This window comes from Pyrus communis, chromosome 9, assembly GCF_041283825.1.
Source record: "Pyrus communis isolate YQ-2024b chromosome 9, ASM4128382v1, whole genome shotgun sequence".
Lineage (NCBI taxonomy): Eukaryota > Viridiplantae > Streptophyta > Magnoliopsida > Rosales > Rosaceae > Pyrus > Pyrus communis.
The window spans coordinates 26,600-50,893 of NC_142573.1; the positions used below are offsets into that span (position 1 = coordinate 26,600).

The 24,294-nt window shown below is 37.8% G+C and overlaps 2 protein-coding genes across 12 annotated transcripts; both read right to left on the reverse strand.

Annotated features, from left to right (window-relative positions):
- Positions 1 to 148: 148 nt before the first annotated feature.
- LOC137739358 (ARM repeat superfamily protein) lies at positions 149 to 15,088 on the reverse strand. 9 transcript variants are annotated; one of them, XR_011069090.2, is made up of 24 exons: positions 14,621 to 15,047; positions 13,886 to 13,984; positions 13,432 to 13,656; positions 13,192 to 13,311; positions 12,865 to 12,948; positions 12,716 to 12,775; positions 11,735 to 11,863; positions 11,505 to 11,566; positions 10,937 to 10,993; positions 10,342 to 10,465; positions 9,402 to 9,536; positions 8,968 to 9,048; positions 6,703 to 6,816; positions 6,501 to 6,580; positions 6,203 to 6,338; positions 5,737 to 5,886; positions 5,490 to 5,575; positions 4,036 to 4,223; positions 3,867 to 3,959; positions 3,034 to 3,216; positions 2,800 to 2,911; positions 1,492 to 1,652; positions 1,158 to 1,274; positions 149 to 605 (listed from the first exon to the last, which is right to left on the reverse strand). XR_011069090.2 is itself a non-coding variant. In XM_068478919.2 (24 exons), exons 1-24 carry the CDS (start codon positions 14,834 to 14,836, stop codon positions 381 to 383), a joined length of 3,045 nt encoding a protein of 1,014 aa, XP_068335020.2. In that variant the 5' UTR covers positions 14,837 to 15,088; the 3' UTR covers positions 149 to 380. The 9 variants fall into 9 exon arrangements, 4 of the variants coding, with proteins under 4 accessions (XP_068335020.2, XP_068335021.2, XP_088555842.1 ...); XR_015966375.1 differs by having other exon boundaries at positions 149 to 608; XR_015966374.1 differs by having other exon boundaries at positions 1,492 to 1,753; positions 3,029 to 3,216.
- A 1,020-nt stretch (positions 15,089 to 16,108) lies between these two features.
- LOC137739062 (acetyl-coenzyme A synthetase, chloroplastic/glyoxysomal) lies at positions 16,109 to 23,607 on the reverse strand. Of its 3 annotated transcripts, none has more exons than XR_015966691.1 (19): positions 22,636 to 23,603; positions 22,395 to 22,538; positions 22,159 to 22,314; positions 21,939 to 22,061; positions 21,688 to 21,856; positions 21,460 to 21,542; positions 21,160 to 21,261; positions 20,995 to 21,083; positions 20,789 to 20,879; positions 19,916 to 20,029; positions 19,356 to 19,432; positions 19,195 to 19,273; positions 18,917 to 18,985; positions 18,636 to 18,811; positions 18,401 to 18,457; positions 18,134 to 18,224; positions 17,197 to 17,373; positions 16,795 to 16,893; positions 16,109 to 16,615 (listed from the first exon to the last, which is right to left on the reverse strand). XR_015966691.1 is itself a non-coding variant. In XM_068478542.2 (19 exons), the coding sequence occupies exons 1-18, from the start codon at positions 23,224 to 23,226 to the stop codon at positions 16,430 to 16,432; spliced, it is 2,496 nt and encodes an 831-aa protein (XP_068334643.2). In that variant the 5' UTR covers positions 23,227 to 23,603; the 3' UTR covers positions 16,109 to 16,207; positions 16,419 to 16,429. The 3 variants fall into 3 exon arrangements, 2 of the variants coding, with proteins under 2 accessions (XP_068334643.2, XP_068334642.2); XM_068478542.2 differs by lacking the exon at positions 17,197 to 17,373 and having other exon boundaries at positions 16,109 to 16,207; positions 16,419 to 16,615; XM_068478541.2 differs by lacking the exon at positions 17,197 to 17,373 and having other exon boundaries at positions 22,636 to 23,607.
- Between the last annotated feature and the right edge of the window lie 687 nt (positions 23,608 to 24,294).

Below are 24,294 nucleotides of genomic sequence, written 5' to 3' on the forward strand. Positions count from 1 at the left end.
CATACAACACGCTATGAGGCATTCGGCTTAACGCATGATCACCTTATTTTCTTACAAAGCTCGTACCCACGAGCTGCTCCTGAATCGAGTAACCTTCCCTGCAAAAAATTTGGCATACACATCCTGACTCGCATTCTTCCTGTCAAAATTGGGCAAGAGACTATACAGAAAATTAGATTGAAGAATATGTGTATTGGGAACATAGCTCAAATAACAGGCCCATATTTGGCAAGCCTGGACAAAAGCAAAAAAAAAAACAAAAACAGCAATCGCTTTACAACTGCAAAATGAGGTACCAACTCCGATTCACAAGGCCCCAATAGCTCTTAAAGCCGCCAGCTAAATCAGATGCAAATGGCAAAAGTAAAATTCGGCAGTAATCAAGTCAAATTTGGAACATTGCGGTGGCTATCAGCAAACTCACGAACTAAACGCTTTAGAACCCTCCCCCCTTTTCCTTGCATGTGACCGTAACTATTGTGTCCTCCATCACAGCTCCTGCTCTCTATATAATCTGAAGCTGCACCAGCAAGGGCCTTAGACCAAACTGGCACTAAGGTTTCAACTTCCCCTTGCTTTAGGTAATCAGCAGGAAGAGCCTGCACCTGCTGTAACTGAAATATTTAAACAGCGGAATCTGAAGAAATATGCAAGCTCTAACATCTGGTGCCCTATGTTTCTCATTGGTAAAGATACATTCACAAGTTGATATAGAAAGATACAGAAACATTTGACAGACACATAACATAATTTTGAGCGTATTCAACAGTGTAGAGCATAGTGTGATTTAGAGCTTAGATTTTAGGTTTTATTATGGGGTTGGTTAATCACTTAGATTTTAAATCTAAGCTATCAAGGGAGATCCATATCCAAAATAATCAATTCTATAAAAAAAATATTGGGATCCAAGATGAATAAAATTGAGCATAGTGTGATTTTCTCATGTGTCCGTCCTTTGAGAGAAATGACATCCTACAGAGACAATCTATGGTATGTACACACATATGGTCAGCTTTAAGGAACACTAGCCTTTAGAGTAGTTCTATACCGTTCATTTAGCTCTTGGATCTAGTTGCATCCAAACTAACATACACATACACACCTGTGTGTGTGTTTGAGAGAGAGAGAGAGAGAGAGAGAGAGAGAGAGAGAGAGACCGCTGTGTGTAACCATCCACGTAAAGATTCCCAACAAAGAATAGCCTTCAAGGTTGTTCTCTCGCTTAAACTGCATATTGCTGCCAACTGTTGCAAGATTGTTGCACATTTGTGAACCTGTGAGGAACCAGTAGCAAATAATTCCTTAGCTGCAAAGCTAGTCAACATGTTTTAGGACAAAGTGCAGCTCATCCTAGGTGGTTTCTCAGTCAGTTTTACTGTTTGAACAGAGTAAAGATCATATAAATAATATATGCCTCCACTTTATTTTTATTTACATGTGTCTTTTACTTGCAAAGGGAAAACCTGAAATATGAGGATATTGTAAATTTACCCGTGACATTGCAGAAACACCAAGTAAAGCATAAATTAGGTTTGATACAAGTCCCTCGCCACTATGGGATATGACTTGAATGGCCATTGCACTGAATGATCCTTCAGAGATACAAGTCATAGAAGAATCTAACAAAGAGGCCAGGCCCACCTCCAAGAAACCTAGCAGGTCCATACAAGATAGATAATAAGCCTCAATCAGGTAGCACTTATACACAGGATAAATCCAGCTCAAGGAATAAAAGATCAAGCAACAGCACTTCCTGTGAAGGACCATAAAGAGAAACGACTTCAGTGAGAATACTGTCAGTTACCCACAACTATTGTTCTTGTTGTAGAGAGGAAGGTTCGTTTGGCTTATAATACGTGGAAATGGAACTGACTTCAATGATATGAGAAATAAAAACTTACTTCAGATGTAACCAAAAACACAACGATGCTGGAGTAAAGTGACAAAAGAGTAAGCATTGGAAACATATAAAATTAAAAGAAGATGCTGGAGTAAAGTGACAAAAGAGTAAGCATTGGAAACATATAAAATTAAAAGAAAATTATATAAAAATTTATTGAAAAATAAAAACAAAAAGAGCTTCGACAGTAAGCATGTAGAAGGCTAAGGTTTCCAATGCTAATAATGAAGTTGCCCTAGCAGTATGAATGTAGTAGAAAGACAAATGAAGCAACAACTCATAAATTTTTCTTGTTGGCCTTGGCTCTGCTGTTAATGGAGTTAGAGTTGGTATGCGTCGTACTCATAGTAGCATGAGACTCAACACCATATTAGGTAGAGGAGAAAAACTAAAAGAGGAAAAAACAACTGGTCGGAGTGTTGAAAGATGAAAAATGAAGAGACCACCTCTAGGGCCCTCAGAAACCCAATCCCCCAAATTGGAGAGGTTGGCAGATGGAATCTTATGTCATTCATTTAAGGGTATGGTAAGAACATGATTTAATGCTCTCCTTCATCTTCGCAATCAATAAATGAGAAATCTCTCCATCCCTGCCCTTATCCTCCCTACTTCTACAAGGCCTCTTCTACCTTCCTTGTTTCTTTCATAGTTCTTACCAAGCATAGTGATAAGAAAGACTGGGTTAGCTTAGTACAAAACCAAAAATGAGAAAAAGGTCATATATAACCAGTTTTTCACAAAATATGAACCTATTAGTGATTATTACTTGCAAATAAAACTTCTGTATCAACCTTAACCGCATATTGGTCCTAATAAAAAATCAATAGAAAAAACTACAGCAAAATCAAGAAATTATCTCTCTTTCTGGTAAGTAGAAAGAAAAGGCAATATCAGCTTACAAGATAAGTATGACATGGACGCAAGTGCTGCACCACGATGCATGGCTGTGCAGCATATAGCTGCCTTTTGAAAGGAAATTTCAAGAAGGGTACCAGATGCAGCCACTACTTCCTGAGATGTCACCAAACTAGAATCATCATTTAAGTTTATAAGATAATTAAGCCCTGATTTAATCATTTCAATTATAAAAACGGTGGAAGAAATTCTATAGTGATAAGTGTACAAAACCTTACGAGTTCCGCGCACATATGTGGATGCAAAATTTGTGTACGCCTCCACTAGATCAGGCTCTTGGTCACATATGTATGAAGAATTAAGAGCCATTACCGATGCTGCGTATGTAAATCTCTCCAAAGTGGTGACAAACAAGGGCCCATACTCCTCTTTATGGCCAAATTCTTCAATGACAACAGATGCTGAAATGGTATTGTTCCAATATGAAGAAAGAGGAAATAAGTAACTACAAGAAACCCAATAGAACATACTGAAAAAGTTAAAATAAATCCTAAAAGTTGAACCTCCTGTTCCCACTAACTCCCAACCATAGATAACACAATAAAAATCCTAAAAGTTGGAACTATGTGGGCCTTTTACTGTCTTGATGAAACCAAAGTAAGGCTAGGACAAACAAAATAATGTCTGAAAGGTAAAAGCCTTAACCAAAGTTTGTACCCCCTATGTTGTAAAATGGTTCCTTAAATAGTAATTATATTCACTTTCCTAGTGTTGTATAATGAAAATGTGATCCGCCACATGTTGTTAACCTTTGGGAGTTAGCTGTAACATCTTAGAACTTTCAAGCAAGTAAATGGGATATTTAAGCCAGCATCATACATAAAAGTTTACAAAATAATTGCAGTAGATCGTCTCGCTATCATATTCTAGTAGAAAAATCATTTAATCATCCTGTCTCACTCCCTCCTCAATCACTATCTCAAAAATGTAAGCCACCTCACGTTAAATCGCCCTATGATCTGATTCTTGCAGAAAATGGTTCATCTAAAAACTAAGTAGGATAACAGTGAAACACAAGAAGTTTCCCACATAATGATATCAAGGATCCTACCAGTTCTTATGTAGCATTCATGACTTTGGAATGTGACATAATTTGTTGATAAGCAATCTAGTACTTTGGGCAGTAATCTTAAGAAATGTTGACCTGCGCAATAAAAAATTCAGTTAGTGTCCACAAACAAATATATACACTTGCACAGATGTTCCAATGTGAGATATACCTGATGACTGAATTGCTTGTGTAAGAGCACGGCAAGCTGCTGCTGATAAATTACCATTCTCCATGTGCTCAGACCTGAAAAGTTTTTCAAGAATAGGCCAAAAAACTTGCAACAGTGCCAGCATACAATCATCTGCAGAATGCCCACTCTGGACAGATGTTGCTAGATGACTGAATACAGTTCCAACCCTGAAATTAAAATTAGTTTCAAAAATTTATGTATAACAGCATAATACATAGTTCTGGGAAAATACAGATTCCTAGAGCACCATAAAATCCAAGAAGCGAAAAACCTCCAGCTTTTGACATGAAACCTATAAAATCTATTCTTATTCCACAACTTTATGATTGTGGAAATGACTAATGAGCTCAAGCACACACCAATTAAATTCAATGACCTTGACTAGGTACAGTTGCCAAACAGAGATCACACAGAGCTAGAAGTGAAAATAATGTGTTACATAGATTTGGAAAAGATGTCCATGTAACCTCTAAAGAAAAATATATCAAGCAACCAGCATGAAAAAAAATGACCAAGAGCATTTGGCCAATATTAGCACCAAAATTGAACAAAACATTCTCCAACCAAAGGGCATTTCGCAAATGGGCGTAGTCTGGGGGCTCAAATCAGCCCCCATAAGGGCTAAAAAGTGCCAGCCCGGGAACATAGGCATTTCTTTCTCGGGGAGCTCACCACTTGATGGCATGGTAAAGAGGTACTTGGGCATACTAAAAAGTAACCAAAATATAGAGGGTCTAATCTTTAGCCCCTTCTTGGTTGGAAATGGGAAAAATTAGCCCGCTACTACTCCTTGAAAAATTACATTTTTGAGGGCTAAAATTGTGCCTAGGGCTTTCATTACTCCTTCATGTTTGGAGATGGCTTAAGGTGATTTTCAAAATGGGTCTTGAGGTTCTACTTTTCTCACATTCCACCGTTAAGTTTTGAACTTGTATAAATTTACACCTTCTGTTTCTTTAAACATCTAATCCTCCATTAAATTGATGAGTTTTTTTTTTTTTTTTTTTTTTTTTTGTCAATGTGGTTCAAACGTTACTTACATGTATGTTAGCCCATACAAGGTCTCAAGCTCACCATGTCATCAATTTAATGGACCAAACAGTCGATCCAACCAAAGACATAAATTAATACAATTTATGGTGCCAAATGGGAAAATTGAAACTTCACGGCCCATTTTGAAAATCACCCCAAACATAAAGAGTGTGAGTAAGCCCCGCCAAAAAAAAACATAAATAAAAAAGAATCAATCGCCAATACCTATCAAGCATATGCAAAACATTTGCCAAATTTCAAGTATCATGTGAATTCTACAATTCTACAAGCCCGTGACCCAAAATCTATTTAAATTTTTAATGACTACGAATAACCACAATATTCCCTTCATAACAGAAGCAACATTTCACAGGCTCTAAACAAGTAATCTTCGAGCAAACCTGTAAAGCCCTCTCGCACCAGAGTTCAAAATTTGTGTATACGTAGCAGGATTCAGTCTAAGACGGTGGCTATTATCTGCATCTACCTAAAAGAGCATTGAGACACTATTGCATGTCAGAATCCACAGATGTTTATTGATCAGTAGTAGTACCAAAAACATCCTGCAATGAACCATGGTACAAGGCCTCTGGCAACCATATGATTTCAATGTAACAAATTAACATAAGAAACAAAAGACAAACTTACAAGTTTCCCAATGGCTTCAAAGCTAGATGAAAGCAATCTAGCCAACAAGCTGCTCTTTAATTCTTTATTAGTAATAGAACCAAGGATCAGACTAACAGCACTGATAACTTCTTCCTCATCTTCCAAAGGTAAATATCTCTTCTCCAAACCCTACAAAGACAAGAACACCATTTATAAGGCAAAGACTGTAAGAGAATGCATGTAAATAATAAAAAAAACTATACATTAGTTAGCAAAATTTGCAAGAATAAGGGCTAAATTTTTATTTTAAAAATAAGAAACAAGAAAGTCTCAGCGGTATCATTGGGTGAAAGAATCCTTCATTAGATATGCTCTCAACAGTAACAGAGATTGACATGCTAAAATGCATAAGCCACGAATTCACGTTAATCAAGAAGCAAGCACACAGATCAAATGTCAAGCACACATCTATGTTAGAATGGATTATAGTCAGATAATACTTCACCTCTCCTATCCACATCAGAATCTCCAAATTCAAAGGTTCATACATCACTGCAGAAGCATCTTCACAAACTTTGCGCAAAGCAGAAGCACATGAACTCGAGGACAGGGGTTCTGATATTCCAGCTGCTAGGAATAATCTATAGTACCAATCAGCAGAGAAAAGAAAATTGTGAGTGCTAATATATTTTAACAAATTAGGCACATGTTATATTCTTTTACACAATGGTTTACCAAAAGACAGTAAAGAAGATGAAAAGCACTGACTGTAAGCGCATCCATTGGAAGAAGAAAGTGCTTACAGTAAGGGTCTAGCATTTGTTTGAAAAGCAGATATCCACTTGGAATAGGAACCAACAACATCTGCAAGAGATCTATACACCTAAATAAAGAAAAAAATCCATCGGGTATACAAATCAATATACGCTAGCAATCTTCCGTGAACTAAACTGCTGAAACCAAATTTTCCCTGCAAATGAGGGGAAGGGGGAATCTTTGACATACAATGCACATGATGCCCTTCAGCTCATCTAAAGGCCTAGTGGCCAACATTGTGACCAACTGCATGATGACCGAAAAATCAAAGTTTTGGACCTCCTGTAGGACTACCTCGGCAACCTGGAATATGGAACCTTGATATTTAAAAATACATTTACAAAGCAGAATAACCTCAAATACAATAACTTTCTGAATGGCTGTTGAAAGTCCTAAGAGCAGTTCGGAAAGAGCACAATCAGGAGAACCAATTATATACAAGCACACACAAGATCTTTCTTTTAAATATATGCCTGCAATTTTAACAACTTGTGGACTCCTTTCTTTCAGTTACAACAGAGTGAATCCTTAGCCCCATATCACACCAAAATAAATTCGAGTTAGACAAAAATGACAAAATCAACAAACAACAGCCAAGGATTAATGGGATTCAGCCTAAACTGGGTTAAATCCACGTGTGATGACAACAATCATCTGTCAAAAGAAGCAGAGAATTACAAAAGAGGAGCCTCTTGAAATTATTCTTTGTACTCTCCCAGACTCTCAATCATATCGAAGGGTTCTCAATAGAGAATCCTCAATACATCCAAATCTCACAATCTCATTGGGCTTCCTCCAACCCGTAGCATCTTTTTTGCACATTAGTGTCAGATGCGTAAGTAATATTCTGAGTGCGTGGATCGCTAAAAATGTACATTGTCCATTAGCATTGACTCTGTGGTTAAGGTTACTTAGGGGAGGCTAAATTGAGCTGGGTGATTTTAGCTACATATGTATCACCAAAAATTTATATTGTCCATTAGCATTGACTCTGTGGTTAAGGTTACTTAGGGGAGGCTAATTTGAGCTGGGTGATTCTAGCTACATATGTAGCACTACTCTGCGCAAAGAAACTATTTTGGAGGAAGGAATAATAGACATGGCTACAATTAAGGTTGCTTGGATAGATAATAATAGACAGATATTTAAAGATATGAGGAGTGATGAAGTGATGAAGTGAATTGTTTGTGGAAAGGGATTCATTTTTCAGCATCAGTGTCTCCAGAATTTTGGAAGACCTCATTTTCTGTTTTCTTTCACATTGGAATGCTGTTGTTGCTTCATACCTATTTTCATTGTCTTGCATCTCGTTTTCTTTAAATAACTATTCAAAGTTCCTCTCAGTCAATCTAACAATTCAAAAACAAGCATCATCCTCTTTTGAGCAAAAATCATCTTCCTCAGCTACTGACTCCAAATACCCACAGCTTTCCACCTCTTTCCATGGAGCATCTCCACTCTATCCACCATCCTTGGGTGAACAAGAGTAACAGAATTGGGAAACAGAGCTTCAAATTCATTAACCTTCTCCTCAAATTGATCAGTCATCCAAAAGAGAGGAGCTCCGACAACCTGTTTGACATCTCATTCAAGAGAGAGTGAGTCATCCATCCAGGTCCTATGGATAGGGATACAGGGCTTGACTTGAAAACAAACAACTGGTGCCGACCCATCAATTTCAGAGAGTGCTATCTCTTCTTCAATTTAGTCTCTCGGATTGGCTCAACTCCATTTTCTTTTTTGTCTGAGTCTAATTCTTCCTCTTCTACGTCAGTCACAACTCAAAACACCTCCCAGATCCAAATCTCAACAGAAGCTCTTGAAACCAGCTCCCCCATAATCCTTTTTGCTTTCTTGGACCATGTAAAGTGAATAGAAATCTTTCCAATCTTCGCTTAATGACACTCTCCCTCATATTGAACCATGCAAATTCTGCATTGTGGAGGTCTCGATAATGTATTTCCTCAATTTTCAACCTCTCCAACCACCAAACTCCCAGCACCAGCAGTTCATGTTCATCACTACTATTAACTCTGAAAGCTATCCTCCCCAATCCGCTCACTTACACGTGTCTCTTCACTCCTCTCATCCTCTTCAGCTAGCTACCTCTCCTGACTCATCGCTGCCTACTTTCCGACCTCCCCCCTGCAACTTCTGGTCTCAATCCTTAAAACTTGTAAGGGGGGATATACAATTTGGGGTTCTTAAGTGTTTTTAGTATTTCCAATTCCCAATTCAACTAATCCAGTAGCTGGGAAAGGAGGTCCCAAAGTTCTAAAACTTGTGAGTTCTTGTTGAAGTGAAAGATTCTGCACGTGCAGACGCACATATATATATACATAACAGAAGAAAATTAACACAGTCCTCCTCTTAGATATTCAAAAACATTAAAGGCAACAACATAAGGTAATTAAATAACAAATAATTGAGTGTAGGAGCATATGTTGTACTTGCCACATTAAGAGCAAATAACTTGGTTTCCACTTCCTTCCAGGGTATTGGTGTATTTGCAGATGCCCAACCACCAAAGAAAAGCTACAATGGGATAAATAAAATAAAAAATGAGAAATACTAACTCAACAGTAAAGAACTATCCAAATCAATGAAGAAAAAACATGCAAATATTTCTTATGAGATTGAACATGCTGGCAAGCTCTAGCAACATGTTGAACACGTAATCATACCGCAGACAATACCAACAATTAACTAGAATAAAGGTAGCATCTAACACCTATCGGAATAAACATTGACTGGTGAAACAGTGCTCTGAAATATTATTTTCAACCCAATGTGCAAGTTACTGAAGAACTATTACATGCAATGATTTACGCAGCAACACAAGTCAAGTCCATAATAAAACAAGCTTATTCAAAATACAAATCAATCACCTTCTGAATAAATGTAGCAGATCTTAAAAGATGACATATATCCACTAAAAGCTCAACAAGGTTCATCCTAAAGTGGAGAAGACCATCAGGCAGCTCAGGTGTTCCTTGTTCATCATCAAACATAGAACCATCTACCTGTCAAGTCAACGACAAAGATTCACTTTTTATATATATATCGTTATAAAAGTATTCTAATTACCAGAAACAATGAAAATGAAAGTATAGACCAGAGAGATCAAAATACAGAGTAGCCAACTCCTATTTCATCATGTCATCAATAACAGCATCTGCAGCATATAAATATATCATATGTACATATGTGTGAGCAATGAAGATCATTGTCTAGTTTGTATAATCTCTTTCTTCATGGTAACCTTACTAGCTCTGTTCCAACTAGGCTTTAACAGTTAAAACCTAAAAAGCATACACCTTCCCTCTAGGCTCTAACTAATACCTCACTAAATTTAAAATAACTAAATCTACCTTTAGGGGTTTAGACATGATAATAGCCAATGAGAAGTAGCAAGCCCATAACAACCTATCCCCTACTTATTACGTCTGATAATGGTCATTCTAAAACTCTTAATCATCTTTAGGGACGACCAGTTAGTAACTGCAAGCACAGTATAGAAGATCAATAGCCTCCATCAGCTTGGAATGACCAATAAAACATAAGCGCCAAATGTTGGCATTGCCTATTCCCTCCTCTCGAACAAAACATGGACATGCTTGATGTGGATTTGAACAAAAGGCTTTAGCATCAGTAGTGTGTTCTTAAGTACTTGAAGCTAGTACTGGATCAGACAGGGTGGTAATATTGTGCAGTCTAAAAATTTAACCTTCACACAACATCCTGATAAAAAGCAACATGATTTACTCAGCTTAGAAAGGCATCATGCCACAATCCGTATATAAAAAGGCAGACAAGCAAAATAGAGACCTGAGCACGCAACAACAGCGCATCAAGTAATGCTGAAAATACAGGGAAAAACATTTCTTCCACTTGCTTCCTCTGTTTTGCACCATCCTCATCAAGGCCAAGAATATAGCTTGCAAAACCAGACCTAAGAATATGAAAATCTCGCAATGATTATCATTGAAATTTAATAGAGAATGCCAAAAGCCTGAAAATCAGCAGATGCTAACATTTCTCACCATAACAGGAAGATCATAGCAAGTAAAATTTAGCAACTCATTTTCCACTGTCCGTGCATTATACCACCTAGTCTAGTCTCACAAGTTAAAAACGATCTATCTCTTATCTCTAATAAAAGATAAACATTAACGTTTTTTGTTGGTGGATACAACACTTACCTAGAACAGGTTGTGAATGGAGTCTAACCTAAATAAGGAGAAATTCATAGAATCACAAAGGACCAGTAAACATGGTCCTCCAGAATTCTTCAATCATCTTTAGGTTTTCTTTGATCCCAGAATTGGAAACAGATCGTTCATAATTGCAACCATTCCTTCAGACTAAGTTAAATACAGACAAACAACAATTCACCTTCAAATTGATAAATAAATTTAAGTACCAAAATTGCAAGGTTGAGTCTGCTATCTCCCAGTCTTCACTTGGAAACGTCACGCAGCTGCCAGCATTTTTAAAGGGTAAGATACAAAATTTGACACATGAAAAAGAATCAGACACCAGGCAATATCAAAGAAGACTTACGGGCAACCGAACTGTAATGAATTTTCTTTAGCATGCATGAGATAATTCCCCATATCTATGGTGATCATTTGAATCAAAAATAAGAATTTGGCCTTTCCTGGCCTGATCCTAACGCGCTGCTATTCAGTGTTGACTCATTAACAAAAGATGGTATTCAATTTTAGCGCGGAAGGTGTCATGTTTGAACAATTAACCACTCTAAGTTTCTACTAACTTAGTTACTAACAACCAATAATACCCGGGCTCAATCACATTGTTGCAAGCACGTCTGGACCTTTTTATCATCCTTAGCGCTATAAAAGATGGGTGACCTTACAACAAGAAAGAAAATAGAACAAAAACAATATCTTTTCAACTAATTCTTGTGTCTTTACTGATATATTGCCTTGCCTAATGAAACATAAAAAAAAGTTAATTAAGTAAATAACCTCAAAAGTGCATCAGCCAGTGCAACTGCCTCAGCACTTGCTTCCACAATAAGAGATGGTGCCTGGAATACAAAACAAATTTAAAAGTTAATGAGAAAGATAACTTGGAGTATGATTTTCTTATTTTTGAAAAGAAACAATTTTATTGAGAACAGAACAGAGAGTGAACAGGATGTCCACCCACAGCAGTTACAGGAGGGAAATTAACAAAGAGCTATATCAATACTTACAGCCTGGCCAATCTCTGACAATAAGCAAGCAAGACCACCTACTACTTTCTCATCACCATTACTAAGAGCTGGCAGAAGTAATACTTCTTTAAGAAAATGCACCCTGCATAACAAAACATGGGGCAGCCCCTACAGAAGAAAGAATCTGTTAATAGGATTATTTATTCAACAGCTTGCAGTATAAATGCAGAGAGTGCAAGTTGTTGGGTTTTGCGCTCAAAATTAGGATGATGCAGAAATTAGGTTTGTGTTACCTATTTTGTTTGGTGTTCTATTTGGGTTTGGATTTGACTTCTTGGTTGGATTCCTTGATTGGTGGAGAGATTTTGCTAATTACCTATTTGATTAGGATTTTTATTTGTATTTACTTCCAATTAGGATTAAGATTCTCATTGTAACCTAAGTCCTATGCACTATAAATAGGACCTTAGGGTTAGTTTATTTGTGTGCCTCACCATTAGAGTAGAGAGTTTTCTCTAATTAGGTTTTGGGTGGAGGTCACCGTTTGGAGACATGAGCGTGTGGCAAATTCATGAGTCATTCGTTTGGAAATTTGGTCAGAGTCAATTTGTGAGAGAACAATTTGAGAGGGACTACTCTGTTTGTTATGGGTTCTCCACTCGTCTGGTTTAGGGTTTGTTATTTGTGGGATCTAGGTTGTGAGAGTTTAAATACTCTTTTTTAATCTCCGTTTGTTTAGTGAAATCCATCGCCATGCTTCGCAGTGGACGTAGGCTTTACGCTGAACCACGTTCAATCTCTTGTGTACTTATTTTGAGATTGTTTTCTTTTCGCTTTCACCTACGCCGTTGATATTTGGTACTCTATTAGAATTCGCTTCCGTTTGCGCATAAAAGTACAACACAGGGCATATGAACAGAAACACATGCAAATAGGATCAAACAATTGATGGCATCACATCGTCCAGATATTAAGCAAACATAATATATGCAAGAATGATTAATTAAAGTAATAGCATACCTCATGTCGACTCACGAGCTCAACAAGAACTTCAATTGCCAAATCAAATGAAGATGACATCTATGCCAACAATGCAGAAAAAAGATCAATTATGCAACTTAAACATATTTTAAATATTAAATTTGGGTAAATAAAGTTATACAAATTACCTGCAAAGAATTAAAAACAAAGTTGAGAAGCGGATGCGCTGGTAGTAACCCATGGGGAATCTCCGAAAAACATCCAGCTCGAACCTGAACATAATAACAATTCTACTGTAAAAAGAAAACCAGAAATACCTACCTTTTAATAAATAAAAGTGCAAACTTCTGCAAAGAAATTTACGTCACGGTATAAGGTGAGAGTACCACAACTGTACTCAGAGCTTGAACCAGAAACACAATTTGGACATCAACATTTGGTTATTTGATGGCAGCAAAACATGCATATACTTTTTTATTGCATTGGACATTAGAACAATTGAATGATTATCATACCCAACTTAATAAGCAACGCAGAATCTTTCTGTTCCGTTCATGTAGTTGTACACCACTATCAAACCCTTTCTCAGATTGCTGCAGTAGGAACTCAAGAACCATAGGTGTATGCGAAAGAAGCTGCATGGGAGAGAAGTGATACAACAGAAAGATAAATACGAAGAGAGCGAATAAAAGAGGAGAAGATGCGTGTGAATGGAGAAATATAGGAGCATTGAAATGGAAAGAAATTTCATAAACCTCTTGGCCATACTGGCTTCTGTCAGCTGAACTTATGTTAGAGTCAGCATTTTGGTTGTCTAAAACTTCCTCTGGTAAAACAGTAAGCATCTCCAGAACAGCAACATTTCCATCAACCTGAGTCTGTAGATTCTGAAGACTATAAAATAGTTGCTCAACAGGTTTTCCATGCTCAACAGCTCGCAGTATAAGTGCAGACAGTGCAAGGCAAATTTGTGTCAAAAGCTGATACAAACAAACAAGGACCTTCATTAAATGTAGTAATAAGATAAAGGGACAATATAAGATAATATCTTTTGTTCCCGCCATGAAAAACATAGCCTGCCCAAGCAACAATTTAAGGTGATAAAGCAGTAAAAGACATAACTTTATCAAAATGGTCAAACGTTATAGCCTTCATATAGCAACCAACTAAAAATTCAGAAGGTTTTCTAGATATGGGTGGTAAAAGAACCTGATGAGGGCCAGAACTAAATCTTTTAGCAGCAACAAGAAGGGCATTTAGCAAAGCATCTTTGGCTCTAGATTGCAGGTAACAGCCCTCGTTTTGGATCTGGAATGTAAAATGGCAATAAGCAATATATTATATCTTTAGAAAACTAGGCATGCAAGAAACCAAACAAATATATGATTTACACACAAATATCTAGGTTTCACGCAGCTATCAAAAGCCCTGGTAAAGAAAGAGTGGCTTCAGCGGGTAGACAGAGCCTACACATACTGACATCTAACTAGCAAACAGTGTTCTTCTCATAGAAACTTCACTAGGAACACTTTGTATAGCCATACAATACAACTGATATGCCAACGTTAGCAAGCAGTACAATGTTACATTCTAATTGATCATCATTGAAACGATTTTCCAAGTAAGGAGGCAGTCATCATTTTCCATTACAAGTTGCACACTTTGTGCCTCAGATCACATAACAATGTATTTCCATTAATTCCAGAAATATGCTATTTCCTGATTGCCTCTACAGAAAAATATACAAGATGAAAATAAACAAATTTAACGTTTAACAGTTGGTTTGACCATGAACTAAACACACAAAAAGTTGATTAGTCGGTCCAGTATTTACAACAGCCCAATGCACCAATCACCAGTCAATCAGTAAGCAAATGAAATGATAAACTGTTGTCAAGCAAAGCAAGTAAATAAGAATCATGATTGTATTTGTATGATAGCTACCTTCCGTTTGAGAATCTGGGCAGCGAAGAACTCGACCTCGTAATCGGAGACGACGGAGTGGTGAAAATCGGTGGTGAGGATTGAGGTGGCGACCTCCCAAGCGGCGTCGGTCTGCTGAAATTGAACCAGCCATTGATTTGCCGCCACGCGGTTGCACGACTCTCTATCGTGATTTAGTACGTGAACCGCCTGCGCCACCTTCATTTGCAATTCCATTTTCCCTCCTCTTTTAATCCTAACCTAATTACTCACTAATCCTCCAATAATAATAATAATAACAACTCTAAGATACGAACGTATGGCACTGAATCATCGAAATCGCATCACCAGCGAACGACGCCTGTAACTCATTCGGTCATTTACCCCGCTTCAGATTTCTTCCAACCATTCCGCTTCCATCTGACGGCTGCTAACAACCCATTTGCCCTCGCTTTGCGCTGTGGCTTCTCTCCTACCGTGACAGGCAACAGAATTGGGCCCCGGCCCCGGCCCATACACCAAATCCAAAATACCAAATCAGCTTTTTCTTTTCTTTTTTTCGGGGCAATAAATACCAAATCAGTGTACTCAACCGTCCACGAATGAGTATGATATGATATATATATATATATATATATAATTCAAAATTTAGTAGAGTGATATAGAGTGAAAGGGGTGAGTTAAATTATAATAATATTATGAGTAATTCTTTACTTTGCTATCCACAAATATCGTGATTTTCAAATTTTCATAAATCAATTTTTTTCCGTCTCAGTTTCATACATAAATTTCAATTTTTGTGACACTTTCGTTAACATTTCCATCAAATACATTGTTGATTAATGACCTAGCATACATTTGGCCCACTAAATTTGCCACATGACCAAATTGGGTTGGATTCTCCAATAACAAATCAACACGTGGTACTTAATAGAATTCTTTGTTGACTACGTATTTAACCGAAATAAAATGATTTAATGCCCCCACTCCACACCCCCCCCCCCACCCCCCCCCTTTTGCGACAAACTCCACCCTCTCTTCTCCCCCTTTTCTCTTCCCTCGGGCCTTCTTCATCTCGACAAAAGCATCGTTCATGGAAAGTGACCCATTCGGGAATGAAATATAAGTTCTCTCAGCAGTTTGACCTTTGGATGTTAGGAGTTTAAACAAATAGACCATCTAGGTAAAGCTAATGAAACAAACAATGTGAGGAGAGATTCTCTCATGCAATGGTATCACCGTCAAATAAATTCTTGCAACACATTTGAAAAGTGCAGTATGCATCTAACAGACGATTAAGATATAGTAAATTAATGGTATGCGAAAATCTCTTATAAGGTGAGTAATGATTTTTCTTTGTTTTTGTCCACTTGGGCATTATTTAGAATTCACGCTAAAAATTATACTAAACTTTACACACAATAGAATCCGAATTTGCTCACCACCTTAACTAGGTGGTGACTGTTGCCACCATCTTAGAAAATTGCCATGCGTCACATGTGTAATCAATTATTCAAATAGTTCCTGTCAGTCATTGCCATTCAATATAACATTCTCCATCCAGCGGCACCTTTATCCCTCCTTTCCTCCATATACTGTCATATGTATCTGGGACAAAAGATGAAAGCTCAAAACCAAACCGAATAGGTTACAAAATAGATCCATAATGAGTTCAGTTGTGTAAGTAGTTGCGGTGAATCTGAATCATTTGGATAAAAAGGAAGCAAAATGACACATGCAACAAAAGTCTTGAAGTATTTTAAGGTTTAATCTTGTGCAATTGATAACTTTTGGGAAATGCAGCGGCCAATAATATAACCTCCGCACTTGCTAGACATCTGCGAGAGCAATTAGTTGATCGACCACATTTGGTTCCGCAAGGGTGCTGGTGTCTCCAAGCTCATCTAACTGTCTCGAAGCAATCTTCCTCAGAATCCTCCTCATGATCTTCCCACTCCTTGTTTTTGGAAGGCCAGGGGCCCAGTGGATTTTGTCCGGTGCTGCAAATGGTCCTATCTGAAAAATGTTTACATTCCAAATTTAATAATTGTAACCGGAAACCATCAGATCTGAAATATGACTCCTGGATTGTGAACAGCACAGGACTAGAGTGCCATTGCACTTGCACTGCAATTACAAGATGCAATAGAAAAACAAAGCATATATACCTGAACAGAACAGGACTAGATATATACCTGCTTTCTCACAGCCAGTATAAGGCTTTTCCGGAGTTCCTCACTGTAAGGTACACCTTCCACAAGAGTAACAAAGGCGTATATACCTTGTCCTTTAACCTATAGAAAGAAAGTAATTTTGTTCAGACATACTAGCCAGAAGCATCTGCCCCTCCCTCCCGCTCTCCCACTCTCTCTTAAATATGTCATGCACAATTGATAAAACAATGCAAAAGTACATGGAGACAAATTATCAGATTTTCAATGCAGATTATAGAAAGACAGGAGTTTATTCTTCTCTAACGGGCTAAGTTTATTCTTCTCAAATGGGATATGATATTTTATTGGCTTATTTTTTGTTATACCCCATGGAACTCAAACTCAATCTCCCTTCCCCCAACAAAAAATATCTCCACTTGTCACCTTGAAACTCGACCTTTTTTTGCTCCACTTTAGCAGTATTCAGTCTATTCTGTCAAATAGGTGTTAACTTTGTTGATGTGGCATGGTGGGACCCAATAAATTGCTTATGTGGCAGCCACATCAAGGTGTAAAGTCCCGCCCTGCAACGCACTTGAGAAACCTTAGCAGCGAAGGAATCTGTCATAGAGGAAGAGAAAATAAACGGAGGGGAGAGAGAAGAGGAGGAGGGAGGGCCATAGCAGTAAAGATACTCGCTGATCTCCAAGCTCAGGGCAGCTGCAAATTACCCAAGCCTTTAACCATTCCAAATCCTCGTTTAATTTCTAATTATTTAATTAATTTCCTCATTTATCGTAGCTCAAATCCAAAGGAATCATGATAAATTCAATCAATTCAATTGTGCAGTTCAACTCCTAATTGATTGTGTTGTATTTGTATGGGATTGAAGCCCAACCCAATTTGAGTTCAATAACATAATGTTCTGGTTGTGCCATTCTTCATCATACGTTGCTGCTCTCCTTCAGTCATGATTTTATGGAAAATTTTCTTGCTAATCTTGTACAACCACTCTCCTACCCAACCTCCAGACAACCCAACCCAATTCCCAGCTGGAATTTCATTGCCAAACTATAAAACGGTGACTTAAAGTGGGAGAACCGGCAAGAGGGAAGGATCAGTCGAGGTGAGAGACGGTGGTGATAAGGACGTGGAAAATGAAACTACATGGTAACTTTTAATCAGCTGTTTTGACAGCTTTGTGGTCCAACAGTGCCAACTAGGACAAAATTACTGTATTGCCCTTACACGTCAGCAAACTTTAACACTTATTTGACAGAATAGATGGAATACCACCAAAGTAGAGCAAAAGTCGAGTTTCAGGGTGTATAGTGGCAATACTAATCTATAAACTCAGTAAATGCGTGTCACATTCACATACCTCATGCTCAATGCCAACCACAGCAGCTTCAGCACACTGGGGATGTGAGACCAGAGCAGATTCCACTTCTGCTGTACCAATACGATGTCCACTGCACATATTATGATTTTATCATTGAACAAAGGGACTAAACAACAATCACAGAGTTGTCCACATTACATCCTAAGAAATCCACACGTTAATTATCCTATCACTACATTTAGCTTACTCATACAAAAATTAAGATTGAAAAATTATATGCACATAGTTTATGGAATCCCAAAATACCTAACGTTGATAACATCATCAACTCTTCCTGTAAGCCAGTGATATCCATCCTTGTCCCTGAGACATTGATGTGTAACGCTTAGTTTTATAATACATTAGAATAAGTGCTAATGAATAAATTATAAACTCTAAACTAAAAAAAGGAATCAAATCTTGTCCTGGAAGCAAAAACCTCCGTGCATAACACTTGTTAGCATTCACGCTGATGTAACTGCAATTTGATGTTATTATTTACCTGCTGCATCCATCACCACTAAAATAATACCCAGGGAAAGGTTTAAAGTACGTGGTTTCGTATCTTTCATGATCACCGTACAGAGTTCGGAAGGCTCCAGGCCATGAGCTTTTTACACACAGATAACCACTGCATTCCCCTTCAATCTCAACACCCTTTTCATCAACTATGACAGCCTGCAGTTACAAGCAAAATAATTACCAAGATATAGATCTTACAGATTCAAAAGTGCAAAAAGAGGACACTTAATGAGATCCATAAACTAGATTAGAATAAAATACCTGAACCCCAAAGAAAGGGAAAGTAGCAGAACCAGGCTTCTGTGGCCAGGCACCCGGTAATGGAGTTATCTGTCAGGTAAAGAAGGTCAGGCATTTCAAGTTAAAACATCTCACTGATGGAAAGGTGAATGCACATGCATATTGGCACATAAGTGTGGTGAGGGGACTGTTTAACGAAAGTAAAATCTTGAGGAATTTTCCTGTGCCAATAACATTTCTGCTTAACACCAGTCAATGGCGCACGGGTTAAAAACTATATAAGAACAGTACTACAATACCATGAAGCCACCAGTTTCAGTTTGCCACCAAGTGTCAGAAATAGGACATTTTGAATCTCCAACCACATTGAAAAACCACCTGTACCAAACAGCATTGGGTTAATAACTCTTTTTGGGTGTGAAGTGAAGCTTTTGAATCAGACAACAAAAGAGATGACAACCTCCATGCACTTGGATTAATAGGCTCGCCTACACTTCCAAGGACCCGTAAGGATTTTCGCGAGTATCGTGTAACATACTGCATAATACATAAATAAATAAAATTCAATGAACACACACATCCATAAATATTTAAGGCATTATGTAAGGGGTACTTGAATCTTAGCCTCATCCAGACAACAATACCACCATGGATGCAGAAACAGAACACTATGTAGAATGGAAAGTCTTGCAATGCAGATAGTAAATGATGGAGATTATAAAGAGGACTGATTTCTTGATCAGTAACTTAATAAGATACATCAAAAGGCGGGACACCCATGAAAACCAGATACGTGTAACAGGGGAGCATCTTTGACAGAACAAAAGAACAAAATTTAAACAGGGACAAATGACAAGAGGATGAGGAAAAAAGAAAATAGAGAAATGAATTTTTTTGGACTACAAACATAGCTGGGAACAGCCATCACCAACTTATAAAATCATAATCATCCGGATCAATAACAAATACATTAAAATAATCACATCCATATATGATGAACGAATGGCTAAAATATCTTACCTCATCACTATCACGCATGAGGGACCGCACCAATGTGGGGGCAGTATAAAATATGGTCACTTTGTATTTATCAACAACATCCCAACAGCGTCCAGGGTCAGGATAATTTGGAGCCTGCAACATATATGTATTGTAACTGCTATACGAAATGTCAACATAGGACATCCAATTAGCAAAAATTAGAGCAAGCATATGCACCAAAAATTACACCATAATCAATCTAACTGCAGCGCTCTTTACACATGAGATCGTCTGGCATTATGCACATATTCAGATACAGCTAGTCATTGTCCTAAATGCAATTATGTATTTAGCACTAGAAGAGTTCGTTTCATTTATAGTATAATGTACAAAAAAATTAAAATTTTATATAGATCATAGACAGTGATACGTAATTCTTCTCACCAGAAGTAAACATGTACAAATTTTAATTAAATGTCATATTCATAACTAGTCAACTAATGTCAGTTATTTTGCTTTCTTGAGAAAATAAAGACACCTTTTATTAAGTTATTCTCAGTCCAATGGTTAGTCTATAGCCGAGGGCTTACCCTTGTTACCATAAGAACCTATCCACCCTTTAAACAATACCATATGTCCAACTAGAGACCTTCCGCTTAAGGGGATAGTACTACACTGACCAAAAAAAAAAAAAAAAAAAAGTTAAAAGAAAAAAATAATCTTTAGACTAGCGGTCCAGCTTCTTCTTGGTATACTCTTTTTCTTCTTTCCCAAAAACTTCCAAGTGCCAAAGTAGGGATGTCGGCTGATCCATACGTACGCAGATGAATGTTTTTTTCTTTGGACATACATACTAGGTTCCTCTCATACATGTAAACGATAATATGTATGCATAATCTATGTATTAGTTACCCCTTCATATAAAACAGCAGTCGCTCCATTTAGCAGGGGTCCATAAGTGACATAGCTGTGCCCAGTGATCCAACCACAGTCAGCTGTACACCTAAATAAAGATACAGCCATGTTCAGTCACGAAAAAACATCAGAACAAAGCAAGCTTCTTTCACATAAAAAAATCAAAATAACATTAATGATAAGCTTAGGGTTTTGAAGGATACCAGTAGATGTCAGATGACTTGTAATCAAATGCATATTTAAAAGTTGTTGCAGTGTACACCATATATCCTCCAGTTGTGTGGAGAACTCCCTATAAGAGCTTATTATTAGAAGAATCCAACAGGAAAAGAAGAAAACAATTAATTGAAGCACGGAACATAAATTACCTTCGGCTTACCAGTGCTCCCACTGGTATAGAGCAGAAAAAGTGGATCTTCTGCATCAACCCACTCCACTGCACAAGTAGTTGGATATTTAGGTATGACAACCTGGAGAAATCATGAGTCATCAGTCACAACCGTCCGTAAGACAAACATTCAGGCCAATTATAAGCATATGATGAAACAATAACATAGGAAGAGCATACTGCATGTTACAAATGAAAGAATCCTCTATGCATTTTACAAATAAAAGAATCCTTTCTTTCATGGAAGTCTATATAAAGAGGTGCTAGTACAAGTGCTAACCTGCCAGCATACATCCCTTCCTTCCAGCCATTTAGTACTTTCCCTCTTCAAAGCCGATTGATTTTCGTAAGTTAAGCATACATCTGGTCAAACAGGGCATCAGATGTCATGATACAAAGAACTTTTACATAAAAAGTGTGCATTGCCTCACCACGCCCACACACACATATAGGTTACTAAAAAGAAGCAGTTTATATAAATCACATATCAATTTGCTAATTTCCATACCTACAGAAATCCCACTTTCGGATGATTTTATAAGGGCAGCATCAACTATATCTTTGAGGTGGATAACCTTAGAACCTCTTTTAACAGCATTGCAAGTGATTATGACTTTCGGTTTGCAATCTACAATCCTTTGAGCAAGAGATTCTGCAGAAAATCCGGCAAAGACAACCTGAAAGAGTGGAAAAGTCAATTAATTATGAAAAAAGAAAGCATTGGCATGCTGGAAAGCAAAGAGAAAGATGGTGCAACACCGAGTGAACGGCACCAATTCGAGCACAGGCAAGCATTGTGATTGGAAGTTCCATTAACATGGGCAGGTAAACCACAACAGCATCACCCTTTTTAACTCCAACATCTTTCAAATAGTTTGCAAGCTGCGAATGAATGGTACAGGTAAGAAAAGGTGAAATATTTATTGATTAGTTTTATGAAGCAACTCGGAGTCCCAGGCAGATTGATAGACGGACCGACCTGGCAAACGTTGTGGAGAAGCTGGGTGTAAGTTAAAGTGGCATCAACACCAAGATCATTGCCTTCCCAGTAGAAGGCAATTTTGTCGCCAAGTCCAGCTTCAACATTTGTGTCAAGGCAGTTGTAGCAGATGTTGGTGAGACCGCCCTTGAACCACTGCTCGGCCCAAATTAGAATTTTCTGAACTCAAAAAAATGCAAGGCAAGCAAATAAAATCAAAGAATCAAAAGAAAGACCTCAATTCGGATATCGCCTTTCCTGATATCGAGATTCTCCGAGTAGACTGGTTTGCCCCATTTCTGTTTCCAAAAGAAGGTGGAAGCGATGTCGGACCAAAATCCCGCGGGGTCCTCGATGGACCGTTTATACATCTCCAGATACTGAGGGGGAGGAGGGTAACAAGAAATTAGAGTATGTTGTTGGAACTTGGAAGCGGAAGTGCAAAGCGCAGAGAACTGAGAGAAGAAACTACCGTACCTGTTGGGGAGAGGAGACGTGAGCCTGACAGGAGAAGTGGTCGCTGGGAAAGACAAGATCGTTCTCTTCAGAGGCGAGTGATTCTCCGAGAATGATAGCGTTCAGGTGGGAAATGTTTCCGGCGCCGGAAGGCATTGTAGCCATCGACTCCACATGCCGCAGGTGATCGCTTGTTGTAATCAAATTTGGATTATGACGAGGCTTCTTGTTGTTATTAGCAGCATGATCAGGCGATGATGATTCCATGTCCCAACCGCAGGATTTAAATTTGGGCGACGCCCACAAACAGCACCTCCTTGTTCTTCCTCTTGGTATAAGAAGGCGACACAACGAATTGGAATTGGAATCTGGAATTGACTTTCTTCTTTCGTGGAGAGCGGAAACGGAATGTTTGGCTAACGGAGGGGTGTGATGAAGAATCTGATGATATGCAAAACCCTGACCCGGAGAAAGGATAACACTATGAAGATTGCTATAACCCAATCCAAATCCTACTCCTCCTCTTCCTCCTCCCCAGCTACAGGTAGTCACAGTGCTATTAATATTAATATTATTATTGTAATATAACTGATGATGCTGTAGGGGGACCATCCTGTCTTTCTACTAATAATCTAGCCTAGACCTAGTTTCCTTCCTCTCTTGGTCTTGCCCCTGGATTCATTCGTTTACTAGGTATGAATCCATTGAATTCTGACTTTTCTCTCTTTATATAAATAATTAAAATAATATTAATTCATGGATCATAAACAAACGTGTCAAAGCTGGCAGGCATGGAATTGGCATTGGAATTACCAACTGCCAAATGGAATTGGAATTGGCATTGGAGTTGGAACTGGACCTGGAATTGGCATTGGGCGGCGGGCGCAGTGATGCAGAGAACAGAATACCCTTTTCTCTCTCCACTCTCCGCTTAGTATTTTGTCAGGATTGTCTGCCTTCCCCATCCATACCCTTCCTATCCCTTCTTAATTCTATGATTACGGTTAAACCACATCAATAATTCATATTTTCATTGTTTTTTATTTTATTATTTCTATAAAAAAAAATTAATATAAAATATTAACATCGTTAACGTCGCTTAACTTTGATCTCAAAATATAAAAAGAGATGGAAAAAATATAGAATGGGAAGAGCAAACAATTCAGGTCCCTTTGCAAGAGCTTTTCCGTTCCATTGTCAATCACTACGTGCGCAAGTTTTCACACATGAGTTGTTTTAGTGGATTATGACTCTATCTTGATTATCTATACTTAATTAGTACATTTGTTTTTAAAAAACGCTATACATGTAACATCTAAGTAATATTTTGATATTAAATTATAATTATATTTTTGTATATTTAGCGAAGTTCTTCTTTTTACATATCAATGTACAAAGAGTTATGGGTTAGAGAATTTTAGGGCTTCACTTTGAAGGTTCGTCTAGGGTCCTCAAATTCTCAAAGCCGGCCATATCGTCGAACATGTTTCATATAAGTTGCTCGCATCCTTACATCACCAACTCAGTAGAAGAATAAGATTTTCTTTAACAGTTACAAGAGTCTGAACTGTTAAGAATGAATCTCATATTAGTGGAAAGGAAGACCTTGAATGGGCTTATAAGTACGTTAGGCATTTTCCATATTGCCAATTGGTTTTACGGTAGAATTTCAACTTTCTT